Here is a 16,631-nt window from a genome sequence, read left to right as displayed (position 1 = left end):
CTAGCCTGCAAATTAGACTCAATTCTAGACTATAGACTAGACCATAGACTGTAGTCTAGACTATAGTCTAGACGAGACTATATACTAGACTATAGACTCTACTATAGATTAGACTATAGACTATAGATTAGACTATAGACTAGACAATAGACTAGATTATAGACTAGCCTATAGACTAGACTATAGACTAGACTATAGACTAGACTATTGACTAGACTATTGACTAGACTATAGACTAGACTATAGACTAGACTATAGACTAGACTATAGACTAGACTATAGACTAGACTATAGACTAGACTATACTATAGACTAGACTATACTATAGACTAGACTATTGACTAGACTAAAGACTCAAAATACACGCCGTCTGTTTTAAATTCCACAGCTTATATGGATATGCCAAGAAATACATACATGATATAATTGATAGATGATATTCTATCTTCTTACAATTAATCTCTTTATGAACGCAAGAGTGATCTATTAGGTATGAACGAAATGTCTTTTAAATGTAATATCAAAATAAAATTCACTTAATATACTTAAACATTAAAATTACCCTCTTTGAAATCTTTCTTATACTTAAGATATTTTTTCTCATTTTCATAAAAAATTTCATTGGTTTTGTCTGAAACTTCGTAGTTTTATTGTTACAACTTTAAGACATAATAACTTTTGTTTGATAACCGTTCCATTAAGTTTGTGACAAGTGCCAGTTAAATTTAAAGTTTGTGTCTTAAGTCTATTGTTTTTGCTTTTAATGATGAAAGTCTTGGTTAATGTAAGTTTTTTTATTATTATTGTTTATTTCATAAGTGAAGAAAAAAGTATTTAAACATTTTATTTGTTTTTAATTATCTAAGAAAAAAATAATAACTATGACAGTGGAATTAGTTTATGTTTTTGGTAACAGTTACATGAAGTAACTTGTGTTTATAATTAAATTAATTGATGGGAATACGTTTCATGAAGTCATAGTTGTTTAGGTTTTCCGGTGTCGTTGACAAAATGTATTTTTCAATTCAATTTTAATTTTGGGGAAAAATTGACGTCTGTTGTAAGATTAATGAGAAAGAAAGTGAAAATAATTAACATGAAAATGGTCACATATTAAAAACTGTTAAGAAAGAGCGGGGTTGTCATGTTTGACTACTATTTATGTTGATCGATGTTGAATGATGTCGCTGTTATAGGTTCAACTTAAAATTAGGGTGTAAAAAATTGTCACAATTTCTTTTTAACCTTGATCAGTTATTTTGGCATATGTTGCCAGAAAGATGAAAAAAGGCCCGTGTTTTATACACCCTGCCAAGACTTTATGTGAACTTGCAAAACTTTTCGAAGCCAAATTTGTCAATATAATACTATAGCTTAAGCTTTGATTGCAGCTTCATTTTTATTGCTATTTTTGCTTTCGTTTTTAGCTGTTGCTCTAATTTCCTTGTTTAAATAATTTTCAGTTAATGATTGAAATTTGATTAGATATTTTACGGTTTTTAACATTTTTTTGGTTAAAATTAAAAAATATACTCCCACATTTAAATTACCACATTTGTATTTAAAAATAAATTAATTTATTAACATTTGCTGACATAATCAATACCAGCTACATAATTAAAACACTAAAAACTATTTAAAATTTTTTTTATGGACTTAATAACATATAAATTACATATTTCATTTTCATTAACAAAAAAAGACAAACCAAAACATCTAGATATTTTTTTATTATCATTTTGCCTAAACTAATTTTTATTTCGTGTTTGTTTTGCTTTAATTACAGATCATTTAACACGAAACTACTGGAGTGGATTTTGCTGAAGTGATTAAAATTGGAAAATATAATAAAAATAAGTTGCACTCACGCACAGTGATTGTAACAGAATGTGCTCGTGAAATGCCAAACTGTAAGGCACTGCAGCTGCGTAAATTTCCACCAAGAAACGTAATTACCAGTAAAAACACGCACTAATTGTTTAAATTTTGAGAAAACTGTTACTGTTGCTGCTTATTAATATTTTTTTATATTTATTTTTTTTTTGGCAAAATACGAGCATTCAACTTTAAATATAATAAAAAATTAGAAATTATTCACCTTTAAGTGAAAATTAATTGAACGTTGAAAAAATAACACACAAAAAAAGAAAATTCATACGTGAGCTGTAATCTTTGCCAATTAATTAAAAAAAAATAGCAAAACGCTTTTCTACTTCAACAAACAAACAACAAACAAAATCACTAATTGACTAAACGCTTTAATAAAACAAAAATAAAAAATAACAAAAACTTAAACTTATTTAAATAACAAATTATAACCAAAGTCTAAAGGAAAAACAACAACAACAAAAGTTCAATTTTCATTTAAGTTTAACAGCAACATGTTCATGAATTTATGTTGCATGCAACCGTTTAAATGTTTTACGAAAATATAGCAAAAGTACTTCAGCCATCAGCAGCAACATCACCTCACCAAACGAATCAATCACACAAAAGCCAATAAAAAGTTTAGTGAAATTTATGTTTGAAAAAAAAATAATAATTCAAATAAAATCAAATCATTCGCCAAATTAAATTTCATACGTTATTAGTGTAAAAAATTTAAATAAATTATTTATTTTTAAATATTAGTTCAAAGCAAAAAAGTCACATAAAAAAATATGTATCGTCCAAATTTCTATGAATCAACGTGTTTGCGTTGTAGTGAAACTGTTTATCAGGTGGATCGTGTGGGCCCGTTAAAGGATTTTACATTTTTCCATTCGGGCTGTTTTAAATGTGTACACTGCGGCACAAAATTAACACTCAAAACATACTACAATAATCAACATAAACAGGATGATAAGGAGGTAAGTTTGAAGTTATAAAATACTAGTGCCTAGCAAAAATAAAACCAAGTACTTTCAATAGAATAATATATATCACCACCACTTCACCATCTGTGAAAGTGATGTTTATTGACTTCCAAAGAAACGAAAAGAAACTTTTTATTTATGTTAATATTATTTAAGTTGAAATAGTTGTTTTCTTTAATATTAAAATTTCACTTCGTAATAACTTCTACAAAAACATTATAAAAATTACTTCCTGAGAATTACTTTAGATGAAGTGAATTTGGAATCAAATAAAATGTTAAAATCATCACTTCCTTAGGTCTTTTTCAGTACTTTCTTGGAGAAAAGTCTACTTCTTTTACGCTTCTTTGGAAGTTATTTTTTATTGCTGGGTTACACCCTGTCTACCTTGCAGGCCCTTTATTAGACATGTCGATTCCAAATGTAAATATCTATATAGCCCTTAAAATTAAAATTTTTACGCTATTTGTTGGACCTTACACTTCTCACGATCCCTGAAACATATTGAAATATCGTCTTATCAGATGCCGTAGTTCCTGAGTTTATCGAGTACGAACAAACATTTACATTGAAGGAGGGACTATATAGCCTAAAGTATACATTAATATTAGAATTTAAAAAACAACAACTAAGAGTTTCATATTCGGTACCTAGTGAGTTTACAAAAAAGTCCCCTTTAATAGTTGTCCACTTACTACGGGTTTTACACATTTTATAGGTTCTGGCTTACACCGGGCACAACATACTTATTTTTATGTTTCTATATGCCATATTACATAAATTCAAAAAAGTACTTTTTGAAAAACGAAAAAGTACCAAAATGTTAATGTCAACTTAGTGCAGGCTATACACGTCTAATTTCATGTTTCTGTATTTAATAATATAGAAAATTCAAAAAGTATCTTTTGAATAACAAAAACGTACCAAAAAGTTGCAGTTTATAGATTCTCACTGACTTCGGGCTTAAGATTCATGTTCCTAGCAAATAACAACATACATGATGGTTTTGTCTAAGCATGCACTATGAGTCTTAAATTTTGATAATATTTTAGTTCACGTAGACATCTGGGTCTTTAGAATATTGATTTCAACAAACATATAATCGGATATAGATTAATTGACTCCTCTATCTATAAAAACTGAGAATATACAAGTTATACCCAGTGTGCTTTGCTACCCCACCTTAAACACCTTACGATTTTGATGATTGTAACTATAACAGTTTTCCAGATATAATATTTTTTTACATATTAGGGATGCTACGCAAATTGTTTAAAGTTCGCCAAAGAAAAATTTCAACAATATTAAAGTTTTTCAGATATTCGAAATTTTGTATTTAATATATAAATCAAGGCTCCATTAACAATTTGCCCATTTTTGTCTAAATATTTACATCAATGTCAAAGTTCTTAATGTAAAATTTGAATTTTGCAGCTTCCAGATTCCCAAACCTACGAATTTTTGTATTTATTTCATATGAGAGGCGTTTAAGTTTTTCGTGAAAAATTTTATGATTGTTGCTCTTAATTTAAGAAATTGAGTTCATCCTAATAAAAGTCCGTCCGTTCTCCCAAAATGTTTAGATGAATATTTAAGTTTTTCGTCCAAAATTTGAAGAAGCTAGCTGAATTAGATTCCCAGATAAACAAATTTTTGTGTTTTTTTATATGAGAGATGCAACGCCACCATTGGAAGTCCTCCAAAAAAATGTTAACATGGATTTTAAAGATCTTCGTGTAAAATTTGAAGATTCCAACTAATAGTTTTCCAGATAAGCGAATTTTTGTATTTAATTCATATAGGAGGTCCTATACCCCTTAAAATGGTTCCGACAAAATTTGAATACGCTATCTGTTACATTTTGTCAAATATACCGATGCACCGTTCACTATAGTCATTCCGCCTATTTTGTTCAAAAATATTGTTATGGATGTCACAGTTATCCGTGAAATAAAGTTAGGACTCTAGATGTTGCAGTTTCTGAGATATACGACTATTAATACTTATTTTGTATGTGGGTGTAGCTCCTCGCCCACTTGAAGTAAATAGCTGTAAAAAGTAGCATATAGTTTCATCCCATCAAACAGGAAGACACTGTGAAAATTTCAAAAAAAACCAGCCCCAATGGGCTTGATTTTCAATTGAATGGATATGAGTTACAAATGTCACTTTCATCCGCAAAAGAACAGATTGAGATGGAGGATGGAAAGCACGGATGTTTGCTCTACGGCTGAATTTGTCTTGAACTCGTTTGATGATCTACTGCATAAGTATTTATAAAATAAAGCGATTTCTGAAAAAAGGCCTCAATATAAATCGTGAGGAGAAATTTTCAAGTATTGATAAACTACATGGGGTACTCAAGGAAAGTAGCGATATATACGAAAGCCACATTGGTGATAGTTAAGTAATTTTTTCGACTCTAGCAAAATTGAGTATGCTTTTAGAAACAAATTGCTATTGGGCGTTAGTATGAGTAGATAACCTATCATATTTTCGAGATTATCTTCCAGATAAAATACAGAATAGCAAATAGACAAAATAAACTTAGGCAACACACGTGATAAATGTAGTATGAACAGAGTAAAACCTTAACATGCCTTCAAAAAGAAGAAAAATTCAGTGGTATCGCTTGTATAGGATACCATACACCCATTACCATTGATCCTAGCACGCATCTCACTCTTGATATAAGGATAAGTGAGGCCCGCATAACGCTTCACCCCGCACTAACACTTGGCACGCTTAGTCCCACAGTCACTCCTCTGCGAAGTATCTGTTGTCTAGGCAACAGCCCTGAACTGTCCCCGAATTATAGACATTACTGTGTATTTTTTAGCCAATATTATCCTGCAGCTATTTTTGGGTTTAAAACCCATGTGCACCTAGAAGATACCTCTCCATGTGAACTACCGGTTCTCTTGATACCAAATGTGGTTAGCCCCAGGTCAAATCATTCCAAGCCCGTAGATATATTTCATTCTACCAGTTTATAGGCCCGGCAGACTAAAGGTATTGATAGGAACACCAAGATGGGTTTTTGATTTAAGTAACATGCCCCCGGTGGTTGGCTCAGACATAGAATACGTTTGATATACAACAACAAAATGCTTAATCTTAAATATTTGAAGCTATTTAGGTGTTAGAATTATGTTATCATTAATTGCCAAAACTTATATGTTTCGTCGAATATATGACAAATGTCTAGTAATTTTCAGCGTAATACTTTCTTTAAGTTCCAAGGTTTAGTCATTCACTGATAGATACACTGAATAATAATTTAAATTTTTCATTGTTCCTAAAATATTGCTATTTATTTAAATATATGTGCATAAAGTATAGTGAATAGTTAGAACTAAAAATAATAAAGAAGGCAACAATTTCAAAGAAAACAATTCTAAAATAAAAAGTCAAGAACGCCTCATAAAAAAATTCTAGCAAAATTGACTGCATAATATGTAGGTGAATTAGTTTTAACGTTTTGTTGTTGTTGTTGTTGAATGCCTTAAAAACGTGAATGAATGTATGTCGATGTCTGTATACTAAATACGGTTGACGTTTGATTAGACCTGTTAACCGGCTACATTTAAGTAGAAATAGTAACAATAACAACTTAAAATATAACAAAAAAAACAACTACAGCAATAACAGAAGCAGCAACAATAAAGAAATGAATGAATGATAAAAGAATGAACAAAGTTTTGTGTGTAGTTTTTATAGAAGAAAAAAGGCGATACCATTTAAAGCTTTACGTAACTACGGTTATACTTACGTATAAAAATACATGTGTATATACTTAAGTACGAATACATATTTATGAGGAACATGTATATACTTATGTATGTGCGGATGTACGAATGTGTATGAAATAGTTTTTATTTATTTCGTTTGAAATTATATTAGGATAATTCAGAAAAAAAAATTCTACAAAATTAAAATCGTCAAATGTTGCTGTTCTCGCACCCAGCTAGGAACAGATAATTTCTCTGGATCTCCTTCTTTCTTTATAAGACAGTTGTGATGTTTCGGATGTTTTCTTTATTTAAACATTCTGAAAACAGTGAACTAAATGAAGACTTAAATAGTGCCAAATTAAAGTCTGGGTCTCTTCTGCTAACATTTATAGACATCGGCGGTGTTCTTAACATTGATTCCTTAGCCAAATATTTAGAATAGGAAAAGGGCTATTATATAATGAGAATAATGCGGGCTTGTCATAACTCGTTCAATCACAGTCTACAATTAACATTGATTTAGGTTATCTTATACGGTTTTCAGCCTTATTCCGACACAATATTAACCCAGACCAAGTTGACAAAAATCCAAAGTCGTAGGCTTAGGAGAGGTGATCTTCATTTAAACATTCTGAAAACAGTGAACTAAATGAAGACTTAAATAGTGCCAAATTAAAGTCTCGGTCTCTTCTGCTAACATTTATAGACATCGGCGGTGTTCTTAACATTGATTCCTTAGCCAAATATTAAGTATAGGAAAAGGACTATTATACAATGAGAATAATGCGGGCTTGTCATAACTCGTTCAATCATAGTCTACAATTGACATTGATTTAGGTTATCTTATACGGTTTTTAGCCTTATTTTGACACAATATTAACCCAGACCAAGTCGACGAAAATCCAAAGTCGTAGGCTTAGGAGAGGTGATCAAAGGAAAGATTCAAAATAATACTAATATATCATGAGAAGAAATAGAACGCTCGGTACAAGGAAATGTTTATTATGATCCCAAAATGTTTAGATCTTACTTTGACCTTTGCAGCGTAAAATTGTTATTCAGAATTAGTAATGTTATCAAAAAAACTTGACAAGTCTTTTTGATTACGTCCACCGTCTTATATCTCAAAAGGGTCAGCTTTCGTTGCATCGAATGGTTTTGCATTAATCAGATTAACTTTATTAAGTCCACTTCGCTTTATGGCAATATAATATAATGCAAAAATTATTGCTTAAAAGTGTTTAAAGTTCTAGTCTGGTTGAACGGAGGTGGTAGGATCGATTCCCAGCCCACAACAGGTCCGATAGAGCCCTGTATTTCCTAAAAAGGTTATTTTAAAGTCCAGCACAGTCTTACAACGACTCATCGCTAAATACATATTAATGTTAAGCTCTGCTGGGCCACATTAATTTCAATCCAGTTTACACATTCTGTTATTGCACATACTTCTGCCTGACAGTGTTCTGAATAACTTGTTTGTTGTTGTTGTAACAGTTCGACTGTCATTGATAGTTCTTTCTTGGGAAAAAACCTTCGGTTTATTCCCCTGCAGGGTTTGCTTCGGAGCGAAGATCCAATTCATGGGAACGTAATTAGATGGTTGTATATTTCGGTTTCTATGTTTTCAATGCAGATCTCCAGTAGTTTTTTTGTCTCCCAGTTTTTAGCTTTCCGTGTAGTATTGGAATCTGTTTTAATTTTTCGTTTAACCATAGTTTTCTATCTGGGATTAGTACATCCAACTTGTTGACAAATTATATTTCTGTTTTAAGAGCAATCACGCCTTTTGTGGGTGTATAGACAGTAAATGTGTGCTGTATATATAGCAAACGTGCCCCATAACCGCCTTTTTTCAACTTGCCTAAAGACAAGAGTAGTTTGACGCTACATATTTTTAAGTTTGCTTCAATTGTGGAATATCCTTGATGAATTATACCAAATAAACATGTTCGCTGAATTTCTTTGCTGTCGGTCAAGGATTTTTTCGAAATCATTGCCATAAAGGTTAGGTTTGTTTAGGTTGATAGAAGGATATATACAACATCAAATGCCTTTAAAGTATTACGACATTTCGATGTACAATCCTTTGTTGTACCAAAAATACATGTTACTTTCCCCATCTTGATGTTATTGTAATTCCAGGGAAAAGTGGTTTAGTTTAATCTGCCGGGACTATAAACTGGAGAAGTCAACTGAAACCTCGACCTTTCCTTGAAATAATTTGACCTTGGGGTTGACTCAGTATCACGGAAAACGTCCACAAGGCAAAGTTTTAAACATATACCCCGTTAACGAGCGACTGTGGATCTTAACAATGGAAATAATTTGTTGTCAAGCGGGATGGATGTAAAGCAGGCGGGGATTCACGGTAGAGAAAAAGGGTGCTGAATAGTGATGGATATAAGGTATCTTATACAAGTGATACCATTGAAAAAACACCATTTTTTCTAAAACCTCGGCTTATTTGATGGATTCGCATTTTAGTGTACCTATTACGGCTCTAGGTTCTAATGTCGAATCAACAGAGTCCATGTCATCTGAGTAGTTGTAAGCGGAAGTTATGTTTTTCCATTTCGGTAGTTAAGCAATGGTCAGACTTATATAGTTCCAATACTTGATCAAATCGCTTGTATATGGACCGACTGTAAAAAGCATGTAAAAAGCATAAAGGGCCGGTGGTGAGCCATAAAATAAGCTCATCCTGTGATTGTAAAAGTACCACCGTGAAATAAGGTCTTCGACTTCTTGTACATTTCTCAGCTTATCCATTTATGCTTTAACATGTAGGTTAAGTTTAAAATGAAAAGTTGATTTGCATCCAAATTTACAACTTAAACTTTTGTCTACCCTTCTATATTAGTAAGTTATAAGTGCAACTTAGTTGTTTATTGGTTGATTCTTACCAGCGACTGTAGTTCAATATATGTATATATTTTTCTTTGAGCTCGTCTAATATCTATTACTATGCTACGCTCAAGAAGTTTTAGTAGAAATTACAAAATGCATTCCATTTATACTTAGTTGCCAGCTAGAGCTATTTTAAAAACGCCAAATACATACATTTGCAAATTATAAACAGAAATCTTTATAAGGGAAAACAGGAAAATAGATGAAAAAAGAAACCTAAATATAAATAGCGTGTAGCACAAAACACAAATTAAGTAATATTTATAAAAAAATCTAAAATTTTATAATTTTTTAATATATCAACATTTTCTTTATTTTCTTTACCTATAGGTTTACTGTCATTCACATGTACCAAAGAGTGGACCTGGTCATTTGGATAATACATCTGTGGGTATAAGACAAGCTTTAAATGCGCCGCGTACAAATAAATTTGTTAATGAACAAATACGTGGTGCACGTTCTGAAGTTGATGGTGAGTTAATAGATCATTAGTAAAAATTTTAATTAAAACCAAAAATAAACTCAAGTTTAAGTTTTTTTCTACAAAAAAAAAAAAAAACTTGTCAACAAAATATTTTAATTACAATTGGCCTTAAACTAGTATGTATTTTTTGTATTAATTGTTGTTTTTTTTCTATTGATCTTTATATACTTAAAGGAAGTTTCGGTTCAAGACAATCAACACCAAATGGTTATGGCAGTCGTGAGGTGAGCTCACCATCACAGAATGATTCCGATTACAAATATGGACGTTTCGATGCTAGTGCGCTACATATTGCACATGCTCTTAAACAGACTGAAATACAAAAGGCCTATAATAAGGCGAGAGAAAAACCAATTGATTTCTATTTGGTAAGTGAAATTCTTTTCTTTTTTCTATTTTATTATTTATCTTTTAGTGTAAAAAAAACGTTTATTGAAAGAGAAATGTTTGTGTCTTAAGTCTTTTGTTTTCGTATACATATGCGAAAACAAAAGCGCGTACGTTTGTTGAATAAAAACAAGTTTGTTTTTTATTAACGAAATATCATCTCCAACGTTTATTTATATTTTGACAGCGATCTTCTTTATATATTTTTTTAGCACTTGACAAATCTCTAGACTTTTGCCAATACATAAATTTTGTATATATTTAAGCCCTCTTCACACGAACACACAATTAATACTATCTGTCAAAATTTTGTGTAAAATATTATGGAAGGGACAACAAAACGTTGTTAATATGGTAACAATTCTAACTTTTATATACATCCGTTGTTGACAACGAATTTTTGAAATATTGACAATTTTGCGTTGTCAACAATACAGTGTGTTGTGGTACGTATGGCTATACTTTGTCAACGGATGTTATTGAGAAATTATAAACACATTGGGGTCAATTTGGCGCCAGACGTGTATATTTTTTTTCTGTGTACTAAACTAAAAACGTTAAATGTGGTCGTGTAAAGGGCCTTTAATAGAAGTAAATTTTAAATTATTATCTTTGGGCATAACTTGAATGAATTTTAAATTATTATCTTTGGGTATAACTTCAATGAATTTTAAATTTCAAACAAGGATTACTCCTAAGTACTTAACTCTATCGATCTGTGGTATCTTTTTATCTCAGAAATTAGGTTCAAGGTTTTTCTTGTTAAAAAAAACAGTTAGTTATAACATTTGATTAGTTTCAATAATTATATTTTTAAAACTTAAATAAAACTGTTTTTACCACAACTCTTAAATGATATCTAACGCATATTTTAATAACAACTGATCATTGTAGTGTAACGATATAATGATTTTTTACATGATTTCTTACAAATTTGTTTGTTTTTTTTTTTCTTCAAAACAATCATAATTGTACTTAAATATACTTACTAAATACTCATAAAAAAACTTGTAACTTCATACATACATGCAACATAATTATTTAACATTTTTTTAAAAACAAAAATAACAGTATACAACTCCCTCGTTTAAGTTCTACTTAAAGTGTTTTTTTTTTAAGTCTCCCCTGTTTTCCGTCTAAACTTTTAATGGTCAAGTAAAGTTAGAATATTATTTTTTTTTTGTTTTGTTTCGTTTTCTTAACTTTTTATTAAAGAACATTAACAATGTTTTTTTACCATGTTTTATTACAACTGTAACATTGTGTTAATGTTATAAATTAAGAGATTATTTAGTGCAGAACATCCGATTTAGAAAAATAAAAAACAAATAAAAAACAGAAAAAAGGCATAAGAATAAAGTAGGAAAATCTTGCTTTATACTAAGTAAAGACCAGACCAGCCAAACCACCAACTAACCAAACAAACTAACCATCAACTAACTAAAATGTACTTAAAGATCATTTAACTAAGTAACAGTATTGTTAAGATTTGTGTGAATGTTGTTGTTGTTGTGGATTTACACTACAAAGTAACAACGTTATTTTACAATGCAGTTAAAAAATTGTTAATAAAATTATCTAATAATCAAAATGACTAAGGTACACCCTACATTGCACAATGGGATAGAATTAAAATTGAAATACAGTCTCAAAATGTTGAGTATTCTTTATCAATAAGAATAGCTACAATCTTTTACAGTCAATTGTTTTCGACATATGTATGTACCCAGCAAAAACTTTCGTTGAAAAGTAATGTAAAGATTAAAAGCTAAACTCACTACTAATTCATTAGCGTTCTCAGCAAAATGATGCTAATGACTTGCACTCACTAATTTACTTTTCAATGACTGATATATACCATTTGCATTACTTGGAAGAGTAATAGTAATGACTTACAAATAATATATTATGGAAGTACTTACTTTTTAGCCTTTACATATTGTTTCAAACTAAAAAAAATAATAGAGGCAGTGGACGTATCCTCCTCCATACTTGCGGGCAAGTACTTACCTAATTTCCTATTTGTAAACAAGCGATAATATAATCGCTATGATAATATATTCGGCGAGTTAAAGGATTGATTTAAAACGTATAAGAAATTTTAACATTTAAAACCCTTATGTAGCCTTCAATGTTAGTTTTTGCTGGGATTTTAACACATTATTGATGACATTGGAGTAAACAAGTACTTACAAAACTCACAACTATAACTACTTTCAAATAAGGAGTTAAAATGTGGCTTTATTTTAAGCACAAAGATATGATCACACAGAATACGAAACTTATTCAATTGTTCGTAATTTCGTTGTCTTAAGCTGACGGTCTACCTATCCGTCTTCTCATTTTACGCTTCAAGTTATATGTGTTTATTTTTAGTTTTCTTTCTAGAAAACTTCGCGTTTTTACTGTTTTTATTAATTTTTTCACTAGTTAACTCGTTTTAATTAATTAAAAATCATAAATAGACATTAATAAAGAAATATATATTGTTAAAATCAGCTGACTTGTTAGTGACGCTTAGAAAAGTAAAAAGTTCATCTGCTTTAAGCTTTCTATGCGTCAAGGCATAATACGCTTTCATACACAACACCAGTACGTAGTTATTTTATTGTGCGTCCAATAGAGGTTTGCACACGGAAAAAAAATTATTTTCTTTCTTTATGTGTAAAAAAATTTCGTACTATTAAAGTGTCAAAATTAAACGATAAAACTTAAAATGAAGTACCTACGTATACACAATAACATTTAAAGTCATTATTTTAACACGGTGATGTCATTAGAGGCAAGTACTTATCACAAATGATTACAAGTAATTAGAAAAAGTAGTCATTGTAAATCACATGAATAAGCATATACAGCATCTATATCTTCAATGACAAGACTAATGAATTGGAAAGTATTTATATAACACATTATTAGTAAGACCTTATTAGACTACTTCTGCGCAATCCAGGCCATATGCGATAGTCATTGAAAAGTATGTTGTTAGGTAAGTAATTACCTATTACCCAGCTATTACCCAGTTTTTGCTGGGATATTACTACTACGTAAGTAGTTGTATAATACCAAACCAGTAAAAACTTTCATTACCATGTAAGAAGTTAAAATGCTAAAACTTACATACACAATAGCATTTTAAGTCATTATTTTAACACGGTGATGTCATTAGAGGCAAGTACTTACCACAAACGATTACAAGTAAATAAAAAAGTAGACTACTTCTATGTAATCCAGACCAAATGTAGAAGTCATTGAAAAGTATGTTGTTAGGTAAGTTATTACAATTGAAAGCCATTACCCAAGTTTTTGCTGGGAAGTCATTAACGAGTTTGGGAGAGTTTATATTTCTTACCGCCAGCATTACTTAGGAGGAGTCTAGTAATAACTTACAAATACTATACAAGTACTCTCTTATATCTTTTCGTTCAATCGGGTTGCTGCGTGAGTGCATATGCAGACAGTCTATCCCTAAGGGCCTTTCTACAATCTTTAACCAGGCGCAAATGTACCGTATGACAAGCTAATGCTCTGAAAGCAGCTTGACTATCAACATTTTGGGTCCATTGTTTAGCGATTTTTTTTGTCAGGATTTTTTTTAACTTTTTTTGCCCAAACAACAAATTAATAATCTAATTAAACAGCACTGAAATAGTGAGGATCATGGAAGGACATTTACAGATGTAAATATGTAGGACCATACCGTCAAAAATCATATGAGCAGTTATTAAATTGAAGTTTCCTTTCAGGGTAATAACTACTTTGTAGTGAAATCCTTTTCTCAGAGAAAACGGTCTCACGATAATTCCATTTTTTATTTGATGTCCGCTTTATCCGCCTATGTAACTAATATATTCAAATTTTAAAGATGCATAAAGTTAAAAAATATAAAATCCATTTAAATGTTAGATACCCCAGCTAGTGTTCATTCACCATGACCATAAAATTATAAATTTTATTCGGCTCAAAACTTGTATAATAAAGTTGGTATTAAAAGAAACATCCAAACATTACAAAAAAAAACTTAGATGATGAAAAATAAAATTAAAGAAAAAAATCATTAGAAAAACGCCCGCTCTATATAATATTTAAAACCCATTGAACAATGTACTTGGTCGTACTTTAAACATAAATTTTTTGGCCTTATTGACTTACAAAGTGGACAACAAAAATCCAGAAAAAAAAACAATATCAAAAAAACAAATTGATTACTTTAGGGAAACAATAAATATAAATGGGACCTGTATGCAGTTGTTGTTGGTTTGTTTGTTTGTTGGTGGTAGCACTAAAAAATGATGGAAACACAACTGACTGACTAACTGGATTGGTTATATGAATGGTTAGATGGTCATATGTATATACATCGTATACGAATACTGCAATGGGATGTTTGTACTATATAAGAGATACAAGAGTATGGATGGATGATTGCTTTTGTTACTTTCACTTGGATGCATAATTTAGTAACGCATTTGTACGAGTATGTAGTAGTTGAAACACAGACTAAAGACCAGAAAAAATAGTGAAAAAACTAACGAACAAGTGACTGTAATTAACCCATATATGGCCGCATAATTCATAAAATGGTCTAGACTATAGTCTAGTTCATAGTCTAGTATATAGTTTTGTTTGTAATTTATTCTATAGTTTAGTATATATTTTTGTCTATAGTTTAGTATACAGTCTAGTCTTAGTCCGGTCTATAGTCTAGTCTATAGTCTAGTCTATAGTCTAGTCTATAGTCTAGTCTATAGTCTAGTCTATAGTCTAGTCTATAATCTAGTCTATAGTCTAGTCTATAGTCTAGTCTATAGTCTAGTCTATAGTCTAGTCTATAGTCTAGTCTATAGTCTAGTCTATAGTCTAGTCTTTAGTCTAGTCTTTAGTCTAGTCTATAGTCTAGATTGTCTGAACTAAAGTTTGGTTTATAGTCTGGAATAAAGTCTAATCTATAGTATAGACTAAAGTTTTGTCTATTATATAGTATAGTTTTTAGTGGGGAGTATAGTCAACTCTTATGTCTGGACTCTAGTCTGAGTGTTTTCGATCAAACTCACAACACTTTGCATTCTATATGGTCAATATGTTAAATTTTCATGCATCCACAAATTTAAGAGTGATTGTATGGAGTTTATTGTTTTTAATGTCTGCAATGAAATATGTTGTTTGTTGCTGGTAGCCGGGTTTGCAATATTTTTACTTTTGTTTTATCAATCAGTCAGTGTATTGTTTTTGTATTTTTGTTTCGTATTTCTTTGACTTGCTTCCGTATTTGGCAGAAATGTTTTGAAGTTTTTGACTCCGTTTTTGTGAAGTTGTTTACTTGTTGCAATATTTTAACCAAAATTTATTGCTACAAGTTGATTTTGTTTGATTACGTTTATACCCTACAGCCTTGCATGCATGTTATTTTAAAAAAAATAAAAGTGTATTTAAAACACTAGACTTTAGTTATATATATAAATTACATTACATATTTAAATATGTTTACAAACTGCATTTTTTAGGATTGTACTGTATTTGTTTGTTGTAATACCAATAAAGTATATTTTGTATGATGTTTGAAAGTCTTATTTAACCTCTTGAAGTTTCAAATATGTTGTTTTTTTATTGTTTTACTTTTGACACATTGTTGCTTTTATTAGATTTAAAAAATGGTTAAGTGTAAAATTACTTTTAATAGTTTAACTTGTTTTTTAACGATTGTAAAAAATAAAAAAAAAATTTGTAATTTGTAGCCAACAGGGTTGATTTTAATTTGAAATGCTCTTTTTTGCATCAAATTACAAATAAGTATGTTTTTTACAGACTTTAAAATTAATTTCTTGTTTATTTTTTAAAAGATTTTGTTAGGAATTGAAATATTTTAATTTATATTGTTTTCAGTCAAGTGCATCTTTAAGATTTCAAACTTCAAAAATTTAAACATTTATAATTGTTTAAAATCATTTAATCAATTTCCAAAAATATGCAATTATTTAAAATTACATTTTATTTCATCTTCTTTCTGTAATTGTGAAAATCATGCAGCATTTCAAAAATAATCTTTTTTTAATTTTTAACATGATGTTTGATAACATTTTTCTTCCATTAAAATATCATTTATAGATAGATATTTTATACTATATAAAAAACAGATAACATTCACTCAATCATTTGCAACTTTTAGCAAGATTCAAGATAAAAATTTGTATAAAGTAAAACCGAGCAACAACTACAAAATAATGACAATGATATTTTTAATAGTTAACAAATTTTTATTAACAC

At 30.0% G+C, this 16,631-nt stretch overlaps 1 protein-coding gene across 2 annotated transcripts in view; it reads left to right on the top strand.

The window, feature by feature from the left end:
* The window catches only part of LOC111674593 (hillarin), a 56,430-nt gene that overhangs the window by 31,746 nt on the left and 8,053 nt on the right, over window positions 1-16,631 (top strand). The window contains exons 2-4 of one of the 2 annotated variants that reach the window (XM_046953789.1): window positions 1,787-2,849; window positions 9,827-9,968; window positions 10,137-10,348. In XM_046953789.1, coding sequence (XP_046809745.1) covers window positions 2,661-2,849; window positions 9,827-9,968; window positions 10,137-10,348 — 543 coding nt within the window. In that variant the 5' untranslated portion in view covers window positions 1,787-2,660. The remainder of the gene's footprint in view (window positions 1-1,786; window positions 2,850-9,826; window positions 9,969-10,136; window positions 10,349-16,631) is intronic. The other variant, XM_023435247.2, reaches the window with a different exon arrangement.

This window comes from Lucilia cuprina, chromosome 6 (assembly GCF_022045245.1).
Source record: "Lucilia cuprina isolate Lc7/37 chromosome 6, ASM2204524v1, whole genome shotgun sequence".
Classification (NCBI taxonomy): Eukaryota; Metazoa; Arthropoda; class Insecta; order Diptera; family Calliphoridae; genus Lucilia; species Lucilia cuprina.
The sequence above is the reverse complement of the archived record's forward strand: the minus strand, read 5'-3'. Positions and strand labels throughout refer to the sequence as shown.